This window comes from Triturus cristatus, chromosome 10 (genome assembly GCF_964204655.1).
Source record: "Triturus cristatus chromosome 10, aTriCri1.1, whole genome shotgun sequence".
NCBI classification, from domain to species: domain Eukaryota; kingdom Metazoa; phylum Chordata; class Amphibia; order Caudata; family Salamandridae; genus Triturus; species Triturus cristatus.
The window spans coordinates 898,473,986-898,500,292 of NC_140593.1; the positions used below are offsets into that span (position 1 = coordinate 898,473,986).

The window sequence follows — 26,307 nt, forward strand, 5'->3', positions numbered from 1 at the left end:
TGGCGTGTCATGCAGTTTGGTACTTACTTTCCCTCCATGTTAAAGATCAGTAGATGTTTCAGCACCTCTGCGTATGTGCTGCATAGCTAAATCCATATAACGTCCCAAAGGTGAGACCGTTTGCATTGTAAATGCTTGTTTACCCTTTCTTCCAAGGCTGATTTCTGCAAGATCATCTTCCCTTGCAATGTGAGCACCACAGAGATAGAAAGTTAACCTTCTATGCATGGTGAAAGTGTCAGAAAAAGTTTTAAATTGAAACTAAGGCGATCAAAGCCACATTTGTCAGAATTACCATTTAAACAGTTATTCAAGTTTTCTAGACCTCATGCCTATATATATATATTTCCCAATGTTAAATTCAGCCATGTTTACATGCAATCAGAATTGTCTTGCATATAGCATGCATTATCTCCATATAAAAGCCCTGCCACACACAACAGGGGCCTGGGCCCACTGGCTATCACCAAATTCTACCAAGTCTCCTGTGTTTTCCGTTGAAATGGGGAAATCAGAGGCCAATAAACAGTGGTGTTTTACAGTTAAAATAATTGAAGGCACACAGACGGGAAATGTTCCTTGGTAGCTCAAAAGATATTGCAGTTAATACATTTGGAATAGCCTGACATGACATCCTAACTTAGCTCCGGTCCCCAATCACTCTGGAATTTTCCAATTTGGCTTTTACTTCAAGTATAAGAGAAGAGGCATTTAGGGAACAGTGCCCTAGGGAAGGAATAACGATGGAGAACTCTTTGATATGGACAAGATAAACCATCTGAGACACTGACTAAAGAATATGGCCACACAGGATTTAGGTATTGTCAGGTCAGACATTATGCCCTTCACCTATACTTATGACAACATGCCTCTAGACAGGTTAAGAGATTTGGCTCCTTACTAAAGGCAGTGAGAAGTATTTGGAGTATGAGGTATGACTACAACTGTTGCACACCACACAGATGTAGAAAGTTAAATGGGAGGAGAAACTAGAATGCTCATTCAAGTAGAAAAGTGTGGTGATATTATCCACGGAAAACACTTGGTGGGTAGAAACCCCAGGGCATGGGAAGCCAAAACTGAAATGACAATTGTATGAAAGTAGGATTTGCTTTCATGGTTACCCCCTATATTTGCTGGTGTTATTCTATGTTATGACTAGACTGACTGGGATCCTGCTAATCAGGACCCCCCAGTCACTGTGCTTCCTCCCTAAATTTGACAGTGCTAAGTACTTTGGTACCTTCCCAATTGGCTACTGGTGCACACCATGTAAGTCCCTAGTACATGGTACTAAGGTACCCAGGACATAGGTACACCAGGGGTCTCCCATGGGCTACAGAATGTATTATGCTACCCATGAGAGACCACTCAAACTGTGACTGCAGTTTTGCCATTGCACAACATTGTGTATAATGTGAGCATCAGATTGCATTACTGGCATTCCATGTGCTAAAGTAGAAAGTACGTGCAACGTGCGTGGTGCACTCAATTTAATTGAAAATTATAAAAGATTATAAAAGGCAGCCGTGCAACAAAGCGAAGTAAAGTAAGTGCTATTCATAGTAGGTATTCGGATGTCGCCACTCACCTATAAATTATTCAAAACTGGCCCCATCGGGTAGCAGCATCAAGTGGACACGTTCACTCAACGTGTGTCCTACAGGGGACAGGGAAACAAGAGGGGGGGGTTGAGGTTGGGTTCAAGGTTAGTAAAGAATCCTTGTAGGATGAAGGTCGACCCAGCGTTAGGTAGTAGCAGGTGCAGGGCATCACGCTCGAGAACAGCGAATGTTGCATTGCACCACCCAAGTGTCAGTGCACCCTGGTCCCAATGCTCGGATGGGTCCGTGACGGGGTACGGTCCTCAAGGATTCGGTCGCCCCATTCGGACCCACAGTCCCAACCTTAAGTCCATTAGAGAACCGAACGCATGGGGCACATTGCCTTCAGTTGGTGCGCTGCCGGGTTCCTAAAATGTAGGACACTCGGCCGTCATCGGCGAGATGTATGCAGCTAACCAACCATCAACGTTGGTGGGTCTTACCTTAACAGTAGCGTCAAGATTGTCACCAGGTTAATACTCACAACAACTCGTGCCCACTCGGCGAAGGACCTAACCTGCTGTGCCGGTTCCGGGAAGGTAACTGCAAGCCCGGTTTCGGCCGCTGATATCCCTGTGGAAATGGCGCGCAATTAGGAGCGTTAGGGTCAGAGCTGGAGTGCTAACCAGTACACATCCTGTGAGGTTAGCGTGGCGGCCATATTAAGATGGGAGAGGCGAGAGGCAGAAGAGGGGCTTGCAGTTGCGACAACCATCTTAGAGTTATAGTTCACATGACTATGTCAGACCGAGTACTGCATACACGTCCTGCAGTTGAAGGTGGTAAAATATCATGCCCTCAAGTGATATGCAATTAGCTCATGGTGGCAGGCGTCTATTGCTGCGGGTATGTAGCGCATGTGGATATTAGCGCCATCTTAGAGTGTTAGTTTACATGACTATGTCACAGCGAGAGCTGCAAACACGACCTGCAGTCTGAAGGAGGAAAAATTTCTTGATCCCAAGTGATATGAAATTAGCTCGTAGTGACGAGCATCTAGTGCTGCGGCTGTGTAGCACTAGACACGTGACGCCCCGCACCTGCTACTACCTAATGCTGGGTCGACCTTCATCCTACAAGGATTTTTACTAACCTTGAACCCAACCCCAACCCCCCCCCCCCTCGTTTGCCCGCCCGTTGTAGGACACACGTTGAGTGAACGTGTCCACTAGATGTCGCTACCCGATGGGGCCAGTTTTGAATAATTCATAGGTAAGTGGCGGCATCCGAATACCTACTATGAATAGCACTTACCTTACTTCGCTTTGTTGCACGGCTGCCTTTTATACGCTTTTATAATTTTCAATCAAATTGAGTGCACAACGCACGTTGCACGTACTTTCTACTTTAGCACATGGAATGCCAGTAATGCAATCTGATGCTCACATTATACACAATATTGTACATTATCGGTGTGGCTGACTTGCTTTGGTTATGAGACAATCCCCGCAGGATTAATCATGTTTTAAGTGATTCCTTTATATTTATGTTCCTTTGTTTTAGATTGGCTACCGCACCCACGGACTTCACACGCCACCGGTGCGATCCAACTGGTAATATCTAGGTTACTAAACCCCATTATCAGTCGCCCAGTGTAGATTTTAACTTCCATATTAGGTCCTGAAGAATTGCCGCCTGATCCTTCCTGGGACAAATAGGGCAAGAAACATGTTGACCACATGATACAGAGCGCAACTGCCTATTGCATTACTTTAGACAGTCGCCACTATATTTTTTAATCAGGGTAGGAGACAGGATTATTAAATTAGTTGCCCTGATCCTCCCATTTCCTGTTTTAACTCATGGGGCCTTATGTAGGTGGCCTGGCACTTACCACTTCATAAATACCGAATCATACCGATTCGGTATTTATGAAGTGGTAAATGCTATGTAGGTATTCATTCGGTAAAAATTACCGAATCGTAGAAATTCGGTAATTACCGAATCGGTATTTACCGATTCGGTAATGAGGCATACCTTCCCATTGATTGAATCAATGGGAAGGTATGCCTCATTACCGAATCGGTAAATAACGATTCGGTAATGGGGGGGGATCAAATCAAGGGTGGCAGGGTGTCACATTGACACCCTGTTGCACCCCTGATTCCTGCATGTGAGCACATGTGGCACACATACATGCCCTAAGGGCATGTATGTCTGCCACATTGCACACTTCTAAGCGCTTGAAAATGTTTTTACAGAGTCATTCTTCATTTACCACCAACTATTAGTTGGTGGTAAATACCGACTCCACACGACACCCACACACTCCCCCTACATATCATTACAGGATTCGGTATTTACCGAATCGGTAAAATTACCGATTCGGTAATTTTACCGATTCGGTAATTTTACCGATTAGGTAAATTACCGAATCCTGTAATGTGCCCCCTACATTGCAAAAGCCTAAATACCGGTCGGTAACGGTATAATTACCGAAAATCGGCCGTTACCGACCGGTATTGGGCTACCTACATGAGGCCCTAGTAGGTCTTTTTAGAAACCACAACACTACACTTCTACACTTTAGCGCCCCTTACACACACTCACCATAAAGCAAGGAATAAAATCTCCGCCAAAGAGTCCCCACTGAGGGTGCCCGTCGGGTATTGCAGCGCCGACCCGACGAGGAACATGCCCAATGATGAAGCATGACACCCAGAGAGCTGAGTGTGTGAGGGCATCAATTCAGAAAGGAAGGATTCCCCAACCTCCCTCTTGGCAGTCAACATCCTGCACTTACTCCAGAGCCACAGTCAGCCTTCTTAGGAACTGCATACTCCTCTCTTTGTTACTAGTATCTTGGCACGTATGCTGGACCTCCAAAGCACCCCCTTTTTTGGTCTCTCCTTTTTGTTAACATGTTTATTTGTGCTTCCTATAATCTTATTGAAACTGGTTACACTGATTTTCCATTATGAATATTTTTTGGAAATACTAGTGATGGAGCAAGGACTCGTAGAAAAGAGACTTGCTCGTAAGCAATCCGCTCCTTTAACTTACTAACCAGGTATTAAACTTGTTTTGTGTAAAACTAATGCGCACCAAATGAACACGCAGGTTAGTGAAGCTTGCTTATGTGTTTAGTAACATAAATAACATGAACTAAGGACTAAAAACACTTTAAATGGGGAATCTTAACTGCGCATGCGTCAACTGCATCTACGTAGTATGACGAGCTGTCGCTTGGAGGGAAATTCTTGCGCATGAGTAGAAGGCACTAAAATGGAGTCTTAAAGGCTCGCGTGCATGGCATCTGCTTTGCTGAAAAGAAATCAAGCTATTATACTAATACGGGGAAAAACGTTAATAAATAGAATGGGATAGAGTAGAGGTGGGTGGCTTACAGTGTGACCACTTTATTCTTAAAACTAAGATTTGTCTTTTGACTTATTACTAGTGCGCATTATGGCCTCTCATGTATGACTGAAGTTAGCTGAAACATGTGATCACTGCGCAGGTCAACTGAAAGTGAACCCGGAAGGATGACTGAGTTTGAACAAGGGCTAAGGTCGCAAAGTGTCCTGGCCTAGGAACCGGACGGTGAAAAGTTCAGCGGAATGGACTTACAGTGATAGATTTTAACAAATGTTGCAAATGAAATGTGAATGCGGGTGGGAAATAAAACCTATGAATAAAAATTAAGGGGATGGGTTGGCGAACAATAGTTTAATAGATACTGATGTCATAAGCATGGTGTGATGGAGCTTCCCCCCTTGCCTGACCAATCCTAGTTCGTATTTTTACGATATTGAAACATTAATGGGTGGAACAACCCGAACGGAAGAATCTTGAGGAGGAAGAGGGTGTCAGAGAGGGGTGCGGCACAATCGTCGGTATTCTAGAGAGGTAACTAATCTGTCCCGATTCCTGCCCTAAAGACATTGTTCCCTGAATCTATCTCAGGGGACCCTCACCAGCCCTTTGGCCTTTCACACCATCCTTGGTAAAGTATTTTTCCGTTAATCGTGAATGATCTTTTCTCTCTGTCTTCTCCTTTCTAAGCGTTGATCATTGCTTGAGTCCGTGGTAAATGTATGGCGTCTAATGAACTGAAATGTTCTATCCAACGAATGAAAGCGACTGTATTGTATTTTTGAAGTGGTTCACATGCTCAAAGATTTAGATAAAATTTTAACATTCTAAAGGAGTCTGTGGTTATTTCATTATAATTAATAGTTGTAAGTCAGTTCGTTTTTATGTCATTTTCACCATCAACTAGTTCAACTAATGGTCCATCGACCAGAGAAAAGAACTTTTTGATCCGTGAAGGGTTAGTTTAACAGAAAATTGAGGTATTTAGACTAATCCTAAACATTTTGTGAAACTCAAACTTGACAACCAGCGGTTTACTCAATTGTGTGTGTTTATGGGCCCAGGTGAGTATATGGCAGTAGAGTATTTGTTGTTGAACCGCTGGATCACTAGCATGCATTTACACATATTACTAAATGATGCTGCAAAGAAATGGTACCTGAAATTTTAGAGTAGTTTAGTGAAATGTTTTTTTTTACTGCTTTCATTTTTTTATGAACATTTTATTTTGAAAGCAAAGAATCATCAATCTTGCTTTCAAGCTTCTGCAAATATTTGCATCAAATCCGAGAGCATTCTGGGAGCTTTATACATAGCCTCATATTGCTAAACTTTGAAAACGTGCGTACACATTTTTATAATGGAACCACGGTCAGTAGTGCAGTCAGAGCCTACAACATTTAATTAGAGCGTCCACCCTAATAATAAAGGCTTTCAATTAATGAACCATAAATACAAGTTTGAACAGCATTAACATATGGATAAAAATACTACCTTAATTGCAGACAATGCCTTTTGCTGATCCATAATTTAGTACTGTAAACTGACAGCCAAAGGGTTTGTGCTGCAGGGGGTTGGGACTACTTGTCCCAAGGACATAATACACATGAAAACGTGTTGCCCTTGACCCCAAACAATAGGTCGTGGGAGTCAGGCTATAGGGATTCCACATCCATGTGCTTTGAAGGGCGTATTTGGTGCCCTCCTTGCAAACTCCAGTTTGAGCCAGTTCAGGGAGCCCTTGGCTCCCGCTATGGCACGAAACTGGACAAAGGACACTAGAGTATCCTCCCCTCTATCCAGCCCCTCCTCTGGGAGGGGTACGAGAATCGTTCCAACCCTTTCCCTAGGGTACTTAAGGGCTTACCTGTGGGTGGCTTTTCAGATTCGTCGTGGGACAAAATTCAAACATGAAACCACTACAACTTCGACCGTCTGGGCACCTTAGACTTTGCTTGGCTCCGCCTGGAACCAAGGCTGCACCAAAAAAGACTCCTACTGCTCCTGGTCTCACTGTTCTGCCAGTCTTCTTCGTCGTCTGTGCCTGTGCTTCATCCAGGTTCTGCTTCAGGCCTGTGGGCATCAAGGGCAACCAAAGTATTCTCCCATGGAGTGAAGGAGTCACTACCCTGCATCTGTAGGCACTGCAACGAAGATGACCGGTCTGCTGCTCACCGCATCCTCTGCACTGTGGGCCTCCATCTTTGGTGAGCTGCTTGAGGTCCTCTAGTGATTCCTGTGCATTTGGCCTGTGGGTCCTCCAGAGCATCATCTTTTGCTTTAGTGGGCTCCCCTGCTTGGTGCGGCCTGCTCTGACTCTCATGCAATTGGTAGGTCCCTTGGACCTTGATGGTCCCAATGTTGCTCCATTTTCGTTTAAGTCTGTTGCTGCTGCCAAGGCTTGTTGGTGCTCTCGCCGGACACCGACCAAATGGTTCTCGACTTCCGATGTGGGACATCTCGTGAATGGCTTCTGCTCTTCAATAGTGCTGCCTGGTCCTCACAGCTGCAGCAACAAGGTCACTGTCCTCACTCATGCATCTTCAGTAATTGGTGGTCATTGGTCTTCAATGCCTCCTGGTCACATTCGAGTGGCATAGACTCCGTCCCTTCTGCTTGCAGATACTTCTCTTCAAGAATCCATCCTTTGGTTCCACCGGACTCTTCCACCTTCCTCGCCAGAGTCATCTTTCCTTAAGTCCTCCATTTTGGTCTACAGCGGTTTCTGACGTCACTTTGCACTTATGCACTCTGCTTCCCTGGTGTAGGTACCCTGGTTCCTGGGGTATCCACAGGTGCTGTGAGTCTCAACCTTCTGTCTTCCACAGGGTTTCTTCAGTATCCATGGGGAAAGGTACTTCTTGAAAACTGCAACCACGACTTTCCCACTGACTTGCATTGAGTACGCAGCTGTGTTTCTGCTCCGCACACAGCCTCCGTGGGGTTCCTAGGTACTTACCTCCGGTGGTTCCTTGTGTCCCCAGCTCTTCTAAGTTTTCTGGTTCAAGTCCCGATTTTGGTCGCAGTTCACATTCCACTTATTTAGTATATGGTTTGGTCTCCCCCTGAAGACCACTGTGTATTTGTGCTTACTTACCTGATTAAAGTTTAAATATTGCGTGTATTGTGTTGATATCTCCAGAGAGGAGCTTTACCGAAGTGTTAGTGAGGGTGTATATTAAATATACCTATTTTTATAACTAGTTCTTTTTCGTGTAGCCCACACTATATTATTAGTTCTGGAAAAACAAGCTGCTTAACACTCGTTCTGGACTAAGCCTGAAGGCTGCTCTCCATAACTACCACCTAGAGAGCTTTCTATGGTTGTCTGAGGCCCTTAAATGACCATAAGGATTGTCTGAATTAGTGCAAGGTGCTTCACTTAAATAGGTGTGCACCATATACTAAGCCAGCCTCCTCCAACAATGAACTGTTTTTACAGAGAAGCTAAATTACCCTGATGGGACAAATAATTCTGGCAAATGCAGGAGGGGCTGAGGTGAAGATAGGTACTCCTAGACACATAACGTGCGATAGCCCGAAACTGCAAGATCACTAAACGGACACACTGGACCCGATTACTTCATGTTCAAAACAGGCACCCCAAATTCTCAATCTACACACTGATACGACTCCAAAACACACAAACATTCATTCCATTCGCCCAGAAGAATAAATATTACAAGCTATGTGTGTTGCCAAGCAAACACTTAATCCTTGCTGTAAGACAGCACTAGTGCAAGAAAAAGGGGAATGACATCTTGGACTTTGGGAGTTGTTTGGGATAGAAACGCTTGCAAATGCCCGAGGCAAAGAGAGAAAGGTGCCTGACACAAACTGGGAGCCTTTCTTTACTTATCCCTCTAGAGACCTCTGTGCAGTTACTTGTCCTACATGCCTCAGAATGCTACATATCACACCAGGAGACATGTCACAACTGGGCTGAATGCTGTTTGTGGGGAAAGAATCCAAACCAGTATATTAGACTGTGAGCGACTGACAGTGTGCCAATTAGTGCTTGTACAGCTTGAGCGTAATGGGATAATGCAGGTGGGGGAGGTGGTAAGTTCCTAGTTGTTTATGCTTGATTAAAGTCTGTTTATTATACAGTGATTGATCTGATGCAATCATCGTTCCTTACTACCCAGAGATTGTAAGTGAACTGTATGTAGGAACATGAAAATAAAAAGATGGGATTCACAAACATTTAGGACTAGTTGCCCAACCAAAAATGTTCATGTACCCTATTGTGCATTATATACACTGGAAATTTTGGAGTAATGTGCCCAGTTTTTAAGATCTAATTAGGAATAATGTGATTTCTTTTAGCGATCATGTGGGGCATATTGTGTTCCAGTCTAAAGACTACCTTTCGGGTACAGTGCTCCATTTTAGATGCCACATCTTGAGAGTTGTGTCAATATTGGAGAACCCATTCTGGAGCATTTGAAATAGTCGTGATTCCTACTCAAGGGTCTGTTCTGTACCTATGTCCATTACTGGTTTATGTCAAGTTGAGGGGACACCTCTGGAGTACTGTTCCCTATCCTGGGGTATAGATATCCTCTTTTCTTCCTGGGTCTGGAGGCCAAATCTAGAGTAATGTGCCCAGTACTAGAGACCCCACTTACTAAGTTATGTTAATATTTATATCCCTTGTAAAATTATGTTTTATCGAACTGCAATTAGTAACAAGGCGTCCTAGCAATAAGACTAACAATCCAGGGATTTGTTTTTCAGCCATGTGTAATCATTTTATCATGTGAGAAGCAGTGTACGTCACTTAGGTGATGAGAAACCAGAAAACATCAGGTTAAGTTCAACATAACGGAGACTGGCATGATTTAGATTATCTGAAGGTTCTTTATTGAGTAATTTGCAAATACCATATATGTTACTGTAGTCTAGGTGAGATTTTAGAATTAGTGTAAACTTTTGGGGCCATATGTAGGTACCTAAATACCAGTCGGTAACGGCCGAAAATCGGTAAAAATCCCGTTACCGACCGGTATTTAAGCAATTGAGATGTAGGTGGCTGGATTTCAGGATTCGGTAATTTACCGAATCGGAATTTTAAGAAATCGGTAAAAAACCGATTCGGTAAATTACCGAATCCTGAAATCCTATGTAGGGGGCAGTGAGTGCATTTTTGGTTTCTGGATTCGTTATTTACCACCAACTACAAGTTGATGATAAATAACGAATACCTTTTAAAAAGCAATTTTGTGCTTTTTGAAAAGTGCCATGTGGCAGACATACATGCCCTTAGGGCATGTATGTGCGCCACATGTGCACACATGCACGATTCAGGGGTGCAACAGGGTGTCAATGTGACACCCTGCACCCATGAATATGCTCCCCCTATTACCGATTCGGTATTTACCGAATCGGTAATAGTGAATGGCTTCCCATTCATTCCTATGGGCCTCCAGGCCCATAGGAATGAATTGGAAGGGATGCATTATTACCGATTCAGTAAATACCGAATCAGTAATACCGAATAATACCGATTCGGTAATAATTACCGAATGTTTACCTACATTCTATTTACCGATTCATAAATACCGAATCGGTAAAATTCGGTATTTAGGAATCGGTAAATAGAAATTATCTACATATGGCCCTTGGTCTTCTGGCAGAAGAGGCAGCATCATTTTTAGAACACATGGATGTAAAAAGCAAGACAAAGTGATCTTTGCAATCTGAGTTGAACTGTTCAATTTGCTGCCAACCATGAATCCTAAATGGCAAACTGAATCAACTAGAGTGGGGTGCTCCAGTGGGATCATCCTAGAACAAGAACCTTTGTTTTTAAGCAGTTGAACTTCAAGTAGTTTCTTTCCATCCATAAGCTGCCTTACTTCAAACAGTCAATACAATTGGACTGTGTTAGAGTGTAACTACCATTCAAGTTCAGTATTGAGTGTTGTTTGCATAGGCTAGAAGATCCAGCTTAAATGAACTGATTAATCATGTGCAAAAAGAACAGCAAAATGTTGAACAAATCAAACATTCACCCCCAGTCACAGATCTGGGTTAAATCTAGACTGATTTGCATATGGGTGGGTGCAAACGGGAGTGGCATGTTGAGCAAAAAACACAATGGATTAAACCCAGATCTGTGACTGGTGGTGGTGGGGGTGTTTGATTTGTTCAACATTCCGTTCATCATCTGTTCTTTCTGCTTTTGTCGCCCTAAGTGGGAAGAGTATGCCCAGAAGTGTGGTCCATGCTCACTGTGCCACTGGATTCAAGCTAGCCTGGCTGATGACGGGTGATACCCCGAACCCGGTACCAGGATGCATTTTTACAGTCCAGGGAGGACCTGGCCTGGCTGTTTGGGCTGGACTGTTACCATGGATAGCAGGGTTAAGACCAATTTGCATATGGCTGGGTCCGAACTGGGGTGGAGTGGTGAGCAAAAAAATAAAGGATTCAACCCAGATCTGTGAGTGGGACTGAATGTTTGATTTGTTCAGCATTCCACCCATCATCTGTTCTTTTTGCTTCTGATTAACCATGCACATGGGCCAACACAGCAGACATTGAATAGAGTTGGACTTCGTGATAACCCTTGTTGGACACCACACTCTTCTGTAATAGGAAAATGTATGTCGAGGTATCATTACTACCTGATCATGATTCTTCAAGAAGGATGAAAAACATTAAATAGCTGCATCTTTTAACTATCTGATTAAGCTGGGACATGAGTGTATCGTGCAATACAGTAGCAAAGGCTGCAGACAGATCTAGCAAGTTGAGCCGCCACTCCACCCTGGCTCTTAGATCATCCGAAGTCTATCCATCACGGTTAACAATGCTAATCCGGTTCCATGATGTCTTTTACAGATTTATACCATTTTGGAGACACCAGCTGCAGAACTGTTTGAGGAACTATAGCGTGGGGTTGAGGGGCACACAGCTTTGATCGACATTCAGCACTTAATTTCATGGTATTCATTTCATATATACAACTGTTAGGATATGCCAGAATACATAGATGGTGCCACTGTGCAATAAGTTAGTTGTGTACAGATAAAAACGTGCCTAACAATTTTAAATTCTTCTAAAATGTAATTTTAGACTCTGCGGTTTAAGCCATACATGTGGATATGTGTTTCGTTCTAAATACTCCAGCTATTGCAGCTTAGTTTTAATTGAATAGGCTCAACTGACTAATACAATTAATTCCACAGACTCCTACATCATTTAAATAACTTCAGGTCTCATCACAGTGCTCCGCAGTATGAAGTTCTGAGCATTACATAGGTAGATGGTATTCCAATGAACATGGACTGTTAAGGAAATGCATATGAGGAGACAACTGGGAGAGTCACTGCAGAGCCCAGGGACAGTCTATGCCCAATTTAGCTGAAATATGTGAGCTTTCAGCAAAAGAAAATAGAAGCAAGAGAAGCTTTTCGGCTCAGACATTGGCAGTAGCAAGGGCATTCAAATAAAACTGTTGGCCGTAAGAAAAGTTTCAGTCCTACAGCTGAGAAAACACTATTGTAATGAGAACAGCTCACACTGAAGCGGAAAGGTGTAGCATATATGATTATTTCTATGAAGCTCACCTTATTTAATCATATTTACTTGAAAAGATTTACAAACTCACTATTATAAGAACACCATTTACATTGTTGGTGTGCATATAATAAATGAATGCTAGAACATTTACACCTCTCATCCTTCAAAAAACTGTTTTATTTATAAGAGCAGGAACCAGGTCAATGTATCTTAAGTTGAGAGAGTGACAGGCAGTGTTATACCCACAGCACCATAAAAAGGCGACAGTATTAGGTGGAGTAGGGAAGTGGGTTCCACTAGTCAGCAAAGGTGTCCACGGAAGCCACATATTATTCACATGCCCAGAAACCTAGACATGATATAAAGGTAAGAAATAACTGCTCTTAATACAAACATAAGACAGCCTTTAATTTATTACATGGATACAATTCATTATAAGTTTGTGGACAGCACTATAGGTCCTGCAAAACTTTAGTTTACTACTTATTTAACCTTACTGCATGCCAGGAAAGAACATTCGACCAATTGCCAAGTACAGGCAATGGAAAAAAGTCTGTATGTAAAGTTGTTGTTTACCAAAGTGAGTATTATAACACAAAAGTGTAATAGCAAAGTGTCACAGTCAAATAAGAGACCTAACACTTAGGTACAGTAGATGTGTGGCTGAAATAAAGATAAGGCACTGAAGTGAGGAGGTAGTGAGGTTAAACTGTGTGAGTAGATAATGAGGGTGTAGTAGGGGGTAATGCTAGGTTTGGGGAGGAGATTGTGAGGTTGAGACAATGTTTGAAGGTTAGGAAAGATTGAGGTGAGAGGTATTAGGTTTTGGTGAAAATGAGGTTGTAAGTGCTGAGGTATGATCAAGCTGAGAGAGAAGAAGCACATCAGCAGAAGAGCATCCTGATGATTTAACTAGTCACCTAAGAACTGAGGATCACTACACTTCAGGTGGATGCACAACAAGCATGCAGAGGTTTCCACATGGAACCTTCTATCTAAAGAACAGCTGTAGGTCTGTTCACATCTTTATGCTTGTATAATATATTAACTGTTGTTCTCAATAGTATCAGTGGCGATAAAAGACAAAGAGGCCTAGGGGAGTCAAGTAAACACCATCTTGAATGCATGGAAACATGGGGGCCATCTTAGATTAGTGTACATGTTAGCAATTCCCAGATGCTATAGATTTGGGTCTTTCTTTTGGTTTGGACTGAGACTGTGTAAGCAAAACCCATAACAGAATGCACAATGTAGATGATCATGACAACAGGCAGGGGATAAGCTACCCACATTAACTCAGTTTCCTCTGCTTCTCTTAGTACCACGAGTATTTCTTCTAGCTACACACTCTAAACAGTCCTCAAAGTAAGACTACAATTCAAACTGCTTCACTTTACGGTTGAGAATTGACTGGTTCCTTCACCAAGATGAAGCATGGAATTGCAAACAAAAATCACTGTACTGAGCTAATAAAATTGTACATAATGTGCTTTTGGATGTGCGTGCAATATAATGGAAAAACTTCTTGACAGAGCAAGAATACGTGCTGCAGCCTCCAACTATCTTGAATGAAAATTATGACATTACCAATGTAATGGTCTTCTGGTAGCCGTGTTAAAGCTCCATGTTTTGAGCACCACGTTGCAGTCGTAATATGACGAAACAAAAAAACTTCTAGTTCTGGAAAGGATCTCTATTTCAAATAGGACGCAGGATCCTTTTAATTATACACCCCTTTCATTTCTCACTGTAAAATAAAACACTTCTGAAGTAAACAAATGTGTTGCAACTACTGAAAGCAAGATCACCCTTTAAATTTTTCCACAGAAGGTTTAGAAAAAAAAGTCCGATTTCATAAATCTTAAGAACTTAGGAATGTGTACCAAAATTACACATATTCAAGTGTTTCGTCAAATTATGCCAAACAAAATAGTTATATATTGAAGTTACCAGTTGGTTGCTTCTGGTGAGGTTCCGACTCCAGCTGGGATGAAGTTTTGGTTTCAGGTATCTCTCTGTCTACATGAAGATCATCTGTATCCAAAGGTAATACACCAGGTATAGTTGTCTTTTGCTCAACAGCGGCTGCTGGGCCTGAAACAAACACAAAAGAAAAGAAAATATAAAAAGCATCGATGTAGCCAAGATTTCTAACTAGTTTGTACATAGCTAGAACCTATGTACGGTGACCGTGATTTGGATTTCATCGCAAACAAATGCACATTCTATAGCAATTCTAAGTAATTTATTATTGCATTAACAAAGATGGTGCATTAAACGTGAAAAACCTATAGCATACTTAACACTGAAAAGGGGCATTAAAGGAGTACGTCAATACTGTATTGTCATTTACCATATAATTTTATAATACATATTTACAATCAAAAATACCTTACAAAAGCAAAAGTGGGGAAAGGTCAGGCCTAAATTTACAGAAAATAAATATATCTACTCCTGGCTACATCCCGACAAACATTTTCCTCATCATATATTAAAATACACCAAATAAAAAAAAAAAGACAAGTGAATTAACTAGGAGCTTGTAAAGAACCAAATTAAAACATCGATCTAATAAAATACCATCTCTACATTATACTATTTACCAAGACTTTGCCAACAGTACAGACCACAGAAAGTTTCTTAGTGAAACTTAACATCCTCAGAAGCGCTGGCAATGCCAAAGGATATGGCTTGTAACAGAAAGTGACACTTCGGCCACTGTTGAATTTAAGAACACAAAAACTCATACTACTCACCCTTGCATTAATGATTCCATTCATCTACTTGCTGACTAAAATCTTGCATTCAACCACCCAAACAAAAAAAAATATATATATTCAACAAGAATATGCAAGATAAATTAATCAGAAAAAGTAGGGAAAAGGAAAAATGCTGTAGCCTAAATGTGACAGGCATATGCTTGTAATAAAAAAAGTTACACTTTAAACCAAGCAGTGCGATGTTTAATGCGCAGCCATCTTTGAATGGTATTGTGCATAGACTATCATTATTTAAAATTACCACATGCCTGCCATGTTTATAAACAACTTATTGGTGATCCTGAAAAGGTAAAACAATTATATGCTATGTGCACACTATTTCTAAAATGCCCACTCAGTAAACATTGCAGTTGTGACCAAAATAGGTGGGTGTAAAAGAGGTATTAAAAAAAGGAGTAAAGGTGGAGAAGTAAGATGTTTGAGTAAAGTGGGAAGATGTGGTACAAGAGGTACAGATGAAAGGAAAGGGGGGTCTAAAAAAAATAGATGTTGATAATAAAGAGGGAGGGCATGACCCTCTTAGTCCTTTAAAAAAACACACAAAAACGAAAATCAAACAAAGAAATAAACGTTTATTCAAGAATAGCTTTCATTACGCTGGTTTCTTCAAACTAGTGAAAGCCATTCAAAAAGAAAAATCGGTGATGCACCAAAATAACTTCTTCAGAACCATTTGTTTTAATGTCTGAGCTTAATCAAACTCCCATCCAACCGAACAATCAAGTATAATCATGGCTGCTACTCCATTACAGTCAACTGCTGTTCTGATGTCATCCTATGTTGCAATTAGTGATTTTGAGAAACGGGGTAGCTGGTTGAGGAGTGTGAACCCCTATTCAAGCAGCAACCACAATCCTTGCCAACACAAGACAAATCCCACACCAATATAGAACAGAGCAAAATATAATACCTAAATCAAGACCAAAATGAAAAAAATCCAATCAGTAGCACCAGAGAAATGCAATTTAAGTTGTTAAGTCAAAATAGCACCAAATAGTCCAAAACGCCACATGTGGCTATTTGGTCGTGCAAGACCGGGAGAAAGTCACACGGTCAGGCCGACTGCGATGGTGCATCGGTCGGATACAGGAACCAGGTTAGTCTCACTTAAAAGTTACTTTCTCAGTACAGTATAAAGAATTCTATATGCGGTGGAGGGTGTCACACAGAGCTGGAAAACATCACTAACGGTTGTCAATACAGTGCGAAGAGCAGGCCTGGTGATGTGGACGGTTGTCGCTGTAGTGCGAAGATCCTGTTGTCATCGTGAATGACGAGCCAGAGCTACACAGTAGTACAACTCGCAAGTGGTCATCGCTGTAGCGTGAACATTAGGGTTGACGAAACTTTGCGCTGGCTGTGCGAGTGACAAGGTATTGCCACCAATGGGCCCCTTTCACAGTTGCAAAAAGCCCAAGAACTTCAATTCAGCTTCACTGAGGCCACACCAAGGGGCCGGCACCTAAGGGGCACCACTTGGGGGTCAGGGGCTGATGACCCTATTATGTCCCTGTAGCTCTGAAAAGAAGACTAGTCCTTGGAGTCACTCTAGGAGTCCTGGGTTGGGGTGCAGGTCCAATTCCTCTGACCCAGGTAGGAGGGCATCGGTCCAGCAGATTGGCAGTCCTTGCAGCACCACAGCAGTCCTTCCTGACAGTCTCCACAGGTCGATAAGTGTACTGAAGAGTTGGTGTCTGAGGTCCAATATTTATACCTGGGTCAAAGTGAGAGAAGCTTATAGAGGTTTCCCTTTGAAGTGCACAGAATTTCTGCCTTCTCTATCCTGGTTTCAGACTAACTACAGGGGGTATGCAGCCCTTTGTGTGGAGGAAGGACATCGCCTATTCAAGGGCAAGTAAGGATGTGACCAGCCCTGCCGTCCCATCCTGCCAGTGATGACCCATTTTGGCCCTCTAAGATATCCACTGTGAGTGGCAGTCTAGGAGGAATGATCAAAGTCCAATTGCCCACTACACTCAGTCACGTGACCCGGGGACAGGCTGCAGGCATTAAACGGCTAAGGCAGGAAAATGTCAACTTTCTAAAAGTGGTATTTTCAAATTTATATTTTAAGTCCGTCTTCACCACGAGAGACTATTTTCATTGCAGTTCCAAGACACCAACCATGAACTGGTTACCTGCTCCCATTTGGAAATGACCACTTATTAAACATATTAGGGTAACTCCAATGTTATCCTATGGGAGAGGTAGGCCGTGCAGTAGTAAAATACAAATTTAAGAGTTTTTTTCTACCAGGACATGTAAAACTAAAATGAACATGCCTAACTTTTTAAATACATTGCACCCTGCCCTCTGGGCTGTCCAGGGCCAACCCTAAGGGCGACATAAATGTATTAAAAAGGAAGGTTTGAGCCTAGCCAAAGGTTTATTTTGCCAGATCCAAATGGCAGTTAAAAACTCCACACACAGGCTGCAATGGCAGGCCTAGGCATGTTTGAAAGGGATTTTTAAGTGGGAGGCAAACATAGTGCTGCAGGCCCACTAGTAGCATTTAACTTGCAGGCTCTAGGTAAATGTAGTACACCACTTTACTAGTAACTTATAAGTAAGTTAAACATGTCAATTGGGTGCAAGCCAATTCTACCATGTTTTAAGGTGAGTGCACAAGCACCTTAGCACTTGTTAGCTGTGAAGTGTGCAGAGTTCTATAGCAAGCACAAACCAAGTCAGACAAACAGGAGGACAGAAGGCAAATAGTTTGGGGGAAAACCATGCCAAGGACACCAGGTTAAATTTATCAACCAGCTGAAAATGGGGAGAACAACCCAACCACCGGGGAGTTATTTTCAGAAAGTCAAAAGCCTGGAGAGTCCACCAGAACTGGTGCAGTCTGTTCCAGGACGGTGTCCAACTGTAAAGTCCATTCCTTATAGGGAGATTGATCAGCTTAACGGTTTGGAATTCTCACCCCTCATCTGCATTAGCCCTCCGAGGGTTCTGTGGTCCGTCTCAACCTGAAAGTAAGCACCAAACAGGTATGGTCTAACTTCTTCAGTTGCCAGACTACTACAAAGGCTTCCCTTTCTACTGTACTCCATCTCTGTTCCCCGAGAAGTAAACTACTGCTAATGAAGGCTACAGGTTGATCCAGGCCCTCCTCGATCAGCTGAGAGAGCACAACCGGTATTGCCATGCTCCGAGGCATCGGTTTCCACAATTAAGTATCTGTAGAAGTCAGGGGCCTTGAGCACGGGTGCTGTGCACATGGCCTTCTTCAGGGTGTAAAAAGCGTTCTAGCACGTCTCAGTTCAGATTACCGTTCTAGGTTGCTTCTTAGAAGTCATCTCTGTCAAGAGAGCAACAATTGTGCCATACCACTTCACAAATCTCCTGTAGTATCTAGTCAGGTCTAGGAAGGCTCTCACCTCTGCCTGGCTCCTGGGGGGTTCCCATGCCAGAATGGTTTGGATTTTGGCCTGGAGGGGCTGCACCTTGCCTCCTACCACTTGGTGTCCCAAGTAGACCACTGAACCTTGCCCTTTCTGGCACTTACTGGTCTTGATATTCAGGCCTGCACATTGCAGAGCCTGAAGCACTTCCCTGAGGTGGTAAAGGTGTTTTTCCCAGCTAGAACCAATGACCGCAATGTCATTTAGATAGGCGGCGCTGAAGTACTCCAATCCAGCCAAGAACTGCTTGACCAACCTCTAGAAGGTGGCAGGGGTGTTCAACTGGAAGTGTACTTCTGGGGTACAGAACGCAGACCTCTTTGGCTCCCACGATCAGGGCAACCTGCCAGTATTCAGACGTTAAATCAAATGTGCTGAGGAACTTGGCAGATCCCAACCAGTCGGAGCTCATCAACTTGGGGGATGAGGTATTAGTCAGTCTTGGTGATGGCAATGAACCTCTGGTAATCTACATAGGATACAGGTTCTGGGGTGGTACCTGGAGGAGCAGGCCTCTGGGACCAACAATAGTGGGCTGGACCAAGGACTGTTTGACTGCTCAATGATTCTTAGCTCCAGCATTTTAGAGACGTCCTCCTTTATACTGGCTCTCAACTAACCAGATAGCCTGCAGGCTTTACTCTTCACAGGGATACTGACCCCAGTTTCAATATCATCGGTGTACAATGTAGTGAATCAGGGTAAAGGAGAAGAGAGAGACAAACAGCCCCAGAAACTGCAGAAGTCTCTCTGTTGCTCTATGGTTATATAAGAGGAGGGACTGACACTCTCCACTGACCAATCCTGCTCCTCGGAAGAAAGATCGTCGAGGAGAGGTTCACTACCCTCCACTCTATCATCCGTGACCAGAATCATGGTAGCCTTCTGGTCATACCACTGTTTCATGACCACCTGGCTGGCTTCTAGATTCTCTTTGGCCTACTTCCAAAAGCACTTCATCTAGGTATGGAGTGCTAACATGTAGCTGACCATATCGTGGGAGGGGGCTTGCTCTCAATCCTCCTTTACCAGACTGAGAGGCGCTCACACAGGGTGTCCGTTGAAAAGCTCAAAGGGGCTAAATCCAACCTCTGGGGTATCTCCCTGTATGCAAACAGGCAAGAAAAGAGGACATCCCACTTCCATCTCAACAGCTCCGATAGGCCCATGATCATGCCCTTTAGGGTCTTGTACAATCTCTCATTGGTTTGGGGATGGTTTGGGTGTTTAGAACTTATAGGTTACCCCACATTCCTTACACACGGACTTCAAGCATGCAGTCGGTACCGGTAGGAAAGCACAAGTTACTACTTGTGTAACAATATATCTGTAAGAGACATTAGTTGGTGATAGATCGTATGACTCCGCATCCGTCACTGGCGTCTTAAGCGCCAAGATGATATCACTGAGACTACTTAGGTGCTACCCATGCGAGCTGACGTCAGTTCTGTACACTACTTTCTGCGCCAGGAACACAGAGCCATGCAAGAAACTGACCACTGGTGCCATGAAATTAGGGCCCTGAAGGGGATGACCTTAACCCTAGAATCAGTACGCTGAACGGGGAGGATGGGTGGGGCGGTAAGGAATCTATCATTACCTAATGTCTCTTACAGATATATCGTTACACAAGTAGTAACTTGTGCATCTGAAAGAGACACATTAGTGATAGATTCCTTACCTTAGAATAGATACCCCAGCAATACAGATTAGACCAGAAAGTCACGGAGAACCAAACGGCCAAAGAAGCCGTCTCTCTGGACCCGACTGTCAAGGCAGTAATGCTTGGTAAACGTGTGCAGCGAGGCCCACGTAGCTGCCTGACAAATATCCTGAAAGGGGACGCCGCATCCCAGGGCAGTAGTGGCTGCTGTCGCCCTGGTAGAATGGGCAAGCAGCCCCACAGGAAGCTCCTTCTTAGCCAACGAGTAACAGTCCTTGATGCAGAGAACGACCCACCGAGACACAGTCCATTTGTGCACAGCCCGACCCCTTTTGGCACCCACGTAGCCAACAAAGAGCAGGTCATCCACCCGGAACTGTTGTGTGCGCGTCAGATAGAACGAGAGCGCACGTTTTGGGTCCAGACGGTGAAGCCTCTCTTCCTCTGTGGAAGGAGGCGGAAAGAAGGTGGGCAGAGTGATGGTCTCCCCGATGTGGAAGGGTGTGACAACCTTTGCCAAGAAAGAAGGACGGGTCCTTAAAACCACACTATCCGGATGAACAGAAAGGAAAGGAGGTTTAGAAGAAAGAGCCTGGAGCTCAATCACTCTTCTGGCAGAGGTGATAGCTACCAGGAAAGCCGTCTTGACAGAGAGAAGACTCAAAGGACAGGTATGAAGGGGCTCAAAGGGAGCGCACATCAGATATGTCAAAACAAGGATCAAGTCCCACTGAAGCATTATGAACAGCACGGGAGGAAACGTGTGCGTAATACCTTTGAGGAAATGGTTCACAACCGGGGACTTAAAGAATGAAGGCTGATCTGGAAGCCGTAAAAAGGCGGAGATGGCCGAAAGATAACCTTTGATAGTGCCCAGAGCAGAGCCCTGCTGGGACAAAGAAAGAAGGAAGGAACAGAAGAACTTCAGAAAGAGGGGCAGGAAGGGCATTCACAGTTTTAGCTGTGCACCATGCCACAAATTTGTTCCACCGGCAGGCTTACACCGTCTTAGTGTATGGACGCCTGGCTGCCAGAATGACATCACAGACTTCGAGAGGAAGATCGAAAGCTGTCAACTTTCGCCGCACACTCTCCACGCATGGAGGTGGAGGCTGGACAGGTTCGGGTGGAGGACCGTCCCCTGCTGCTGCGACAGAAGATCCGACTGCCTCTTCGGGAGGATCGGGGGATCGATCGCCATGCTGAGTAGCTCCGGATACCAGTACCTTCGTGCCCAATCCGGAGCCACAAGGATGACTTTGGCCCGGTCGTGCCGAATCTTCTTCAGCACTCTGGGCAGAAGTGGTATAGGCAGAAAGGCGTACAACAGACCGCAACTCCACTCGCGATGAAAAGCGTCGCCGAGGGAGTGCTGCCTTGGAAATTCCAACGTGCAGAACTGATGACATTGCGCGTTCTCTGCGGTGGCGAATAAATCTAACCAAGGCTCTCCCCACTGCTGAAAGAGACCTTGCGCCACTTCTGAGTGCAGACGCCATTCGTGATCCATCAAGCACCGGCAGTTGAGTTCATCCGCCCTAGCGTTCAGAGAACCTGCCAGGTGTACAACCACCAAGGTAATGCCTTGACGTTCCAGACATGTCTAGAGGCGCAGAGCCTCTTGACATAGGGTCTAGGACCCCACCCCGCCCTGTTTGTTGCAATACCACATGGCGGTGGTGTTGTCCGTGAACACCTGCACCACACTTCCCCGGACAGAGGGAAGGAATGCTTTCAGTGCAAGTCGAATCGCCTGAAGCTCCAAAAGCTTGATATGGAGCCGGGACTCCGCTGGAGACCAGAGTCCGCTGATCTCCACCTCTCCCAAGTGGTCTCTCCATCCCAGGAGGGATGCATCCATCACCACTGTGTGCTCCGGTTGGGGGAAGGGAGAGGGATCTGCCACTGACCCAATCGCGATTCGTGAGCCACCACGGCAATTGTCGTGCAGTGCCCTTCGAGATCCGGACATGATCGGACAGGTTGCCCTGATGCTGCGCCCACTGGAACTTCAGGTCCCACTGCAGAGCCCGCATATGCCATCTGGCATGTTGCACTAGCAGGACGCAGGAGGCCATCAGACCCAGGAGCTGGAGGGTCATCCTGACTGAAACCTGGGACAGAGGCTGAAAAATCGGAATCATAGCCTGAATATCCCGGACTCGCTGCTCGGGAGGATAAACTAGAAACAGCATCGAATCCAGAACCGCTCCGATAAAGGGGAGCTTCTGAGAGGGACTAAGGTGCGACTTCGGCACGTTGATGGAGAACCCCAGCAAATGCAGGAGGTCGGCCGTAGTGTGAAGGTGGTGGACGACTGCCTGGGGCGAGCCCGCCTTCAACAACCAGTCGTTGAGGTAAGGGAAGACTGACACCGACATGCGCAGGTGAGCTGCGACCACCGTCATTACCTTCGTGAACAGCCGAGGGGCGCTGGTAAGGCCGAAGGGGAGCACGGCAAACTGAAAATGCCACTGGCCTACCGTGAACCGCAGGTAACGCCGGTGGGCCGGCAGAACGGGGATGTGAAAATATGCGTCCTGCAAGTCCAACGCTATCATCCAGTCTCCAGGGTCGAGGGCAGCCAGGACCTGAGCCAGAGTCAGCATTTTGAACTTCTCCTTCCGGAGGAAACCATTGACGTTCCGGAGGTCCAAGATGGAGCGCAGGCCCCCTTTGTCCTTCTTGGGGACCAGAAAGTAGTGGGAATAACAACCACTCCCTACTTCTGGCCCAGAAATGCACTCGATGGCCCCTTGGGCAAGAGGGCCGTGACATCCTGCTGGGGAAGTACCAAGTGATCTCCCGACATGCGGTGGCACCGAGGTGGCATGGCTGGAGGGGAGGACTGAAAGGGAAGGGAGTAACACCTACGGATGAGCTGCAACAGCCACTTGTCCGATGGGATATCGCACCAGTGGGGGAGGTGGTGGAGGATCCTGCCACCCACCGACGTGGGGTGCTCCACAAAGCTCGGATTAGGAAGGTTTGGAGGTAGAAGCAGCGGGGGCGGAGGTGTACTGACCCCGATGCCACTGCGGAAGCCACGTCCGCGGCTGCGCTGAGGCTGGTTCTGCACAGGCTTGCTGATGGAACAGGCCTCGGCGCCTCTGCCGTGGCCACGAAAGGAACGAAAACCAGGAGTGGCCGGGCTCTTAGCTGAAAGATCCAAGCACTTGGCCGTGGCTCGCGAGTCCTTACTACGCTCCAGTGCACGGTCGGCCTTATCGCCAAACAGGTGAGCGCCATCAAAGGGCATGTCCATGAGCGAGCTCTGGACATCGGGCGCGAACCCAGTAGATCGCAACCAGGCGTGGCGACGCAGCGCCACAGTCGTAGCAATCGCCCTGACCTGTTAGTCAGCGGTGCCCAAACCACACCGAATGGCGAACTTAGCCGCATCCTTACCCTCAGCAATTGCCTGGGAAAGCACAGCATGAACCTCCTCAGGACACTGAGGCAACACCTGAGCAACCGTATCCCACACCGCGTGGGAATAGCGGCCTAATAAGCAGGCGGTGTTCACCGACCGCAGCCCCAAGCTGGCCGAAGAGAACAACCGCTTTCCGAACCGTTTCAGCTTCTTAAGAGTCCTTATCCGGTGGAGCCGCGGGGAAAAACTCTGCGGCGTCGAGGCTGGATGACCAGGCTCTCAGGCGTAGGATGAGTGGTCAGAAACGCAGGGTCACCAGGCGCCGGGCTGTGACGCCTGGCGACATTCTTATCCACAAGGGACCCTGCGGCCGGCCTCGACCAAGTACCCAACAAGACGTCAGTGAGGGCGTCATTAAAGGGAAGCAGGGGCTCCGACGAAGTGGACGCAGTCTGGAGCACCTCAGTGAGGAGATAGTCTTCAGGGCCACCGTAGGAAAATCGAGGTTGAGGACCTCAGCGGCCCGACGGAGCACCATCGTGTAGGAGGCGCCCTCCTACATAGTAGGCGGGTTAGAGGCAAACGCCGGGTCAGAAGAGACATCGAGGTCGCCGGCGTCCTCTAAGTCGTCCACCCAGTCCTGCTCGGAGTCACACTGACGAGCAAGAGGGTCCTCGGACCCCTCCCAGTCATACTCCACCTCTGTTGCAGGGGGAACTTACTGCGGCGGCAGAGACGAAGCCGGGAAAGGAACATACGGCGTCAGAAACGGCGCCGTTCCGCCGGCTGAGCCGGCGCCACGTACCAATGCGGATCCCGGGTAGGAACAAAATGGTCCTGGAACCGGGGCAAGGGCGGGACAAACGGCACCCACTGCGGCGCCGGAGGCGGAGCTGAGGGTGGCGCTGGGGCCGGAGCCGGGAGCGCTGGCCCTCACGGCGCCGGGGCCAACGGCGCAGGATCCTGTGGCGCCGAAGCTGGAACCGCTGACCGCCAAACAGGATCTGGAGACGGGACCCAAAGGTGCGCCGGCAGGAGACCGAGGCCTAAAAAGGCGGTCCATGGTGGCAAGAAATTATTGCACCTGTTCGGGAGTTGCCAATAGACCCGGGGAAGGCGGGTAGGCCGCGGGACTCCCAGGCTTCATAGGAGCCACAGGGGCAGAACCCCTGTCCCCATCGTCCGCATCCGAGGACCGACGGGGGGACGTCAGAGAGCAAACAAGCTTCTTCGACTTCTTTTTATGCCGTCGCTTACCGGAATCCGAGGGCAAAGACTTGGAGCCTGAGGAGCGACAACTGCGGACCCGTGAGCATTCCCGGGAACGGTTCCTGGACCGGCGTTGGGACAAGTGCTGGATCTCCAGCAGCTTCGGGCGCCGCTCCCGCAAGGCCTTCGGGCCATGGCCGACAGTCCCGGGAGTCGTGGTCAGTCTCCAGTCAGCAGAAGCAAAAATCGTGGGGGTCCGCCGCAGACATATTGCAACGGCAGGCCCCACAAGACTTAAATACAGGCATACCTACGTGCACCAAGGAGAAAAAGGGGGAGACAAAAGTCTAAAAAGTGTAGTCAAAAAGTGACTAAGGTACGTGCTCTAACCGGATCTGCGCTTGTCTGGCGTGGAAAAATAAAACTGACATCAGCGCGCATGGGTGGTGCCCAAGCAGTCTCCGTGACATCATCTCGGCGCTTACGACGCAAGCGACGGACGCAGAGCTGCACAATGCCACCTGACGCGCAGGGGTACTGCTAGCAAAACTTTCCGGATCCAGTCTGACACCTGGGGATATTCTAAGGTAAGGAATCTATCACTAACGTGTCTGTCAGATTTTCCCCTTTTCGCATGGTTACCCGCCACTTCTTGCCTGACACATGATGCACTTTGACTTGGTGTGCCCTGGGTCTCTGCCAATCAGGCTTCCAGGGTCTGTGTTCTTTCCCAAAGCTGGACCTTTGTACCCACAACTGCCACATCTCTGGCCACAAGTAAGCCCCTTGTAAAAGGTACCATGGGTACCAAGGGCACTGTGACCAGGTAAGGACTCCAAGGCTGAGGCACCTTTTGTGCCACACTTAGAGGCCCTGTACCTTAACCCCCACACATTGCCATTGAAGGCTGCATGTTTTGGTGGAGAGCAAAGTGAGTCTACATGGCACACATCCCTGTGTGCCATGCCTGCAACCCTCTGTCCGAGGCCAAGGTAAGTTACCTCTCTAGCAGGGTGCACTAGCCCCCAGGTGAGGGTACAGTGCCATGAGCCATGTACCTCTACAGTGGCTAGGTCAATTTTTTGACATTGTAAGTTAAGTAAAGCTAAAAAGAGTATATGGTCTGGGAGTTGGTCACTACAAACTCCACAGCTCCATAATGGCTTTACTAAAAACTGGGAAATTTTGGCAGCAAATGTTATGTTAATTATGTTAATTAAATGTAATATAGTGCACAACTCACCTGCTGCATCTCGGCCCTGTAGCAGTTCTAAAGCCCAGAATGAGCTTTCAACCATTTCTTAAATTTGCAGTAGTTCGCACAAGTATGAACATGCAGCGGAAGGTAATTCCAATAGGAGGGCGCAAGCTAAGAGAAAGCTCTTCCCCTGCATCTCGTTAAATGCGGGGCACACTCAGTAGG

The 26,307-nt window shown here is 46.1% G+C and overlaps 1 protein-coding gene across 50 annotated transcripts in view; it reads right to left on the reverse strand.

The window, feature by feature from the left end:
* MAP4 (microtubule associated protein 4) overlaps nt 1-26,307 on the reverse strand; it is a 1,793,677-nt gene that overhangs the window by 808,420 nt on the left and 958,950 nt on the right. For all 50 annotated transcript variants that reach the window (XM_085628688.1, XM_085628664.1, XM_085628660.1 and 47 more), the window contains one exon: nt 14,400-14,543. In XM_085628688.1, coding sequence (XP_085484814.1) covers nt 14,400-14,543 — 144 coding nt within the window. The remainder of the gene's footprint in view (nt 1-14,399; nt 14,544-26,307) is intronic.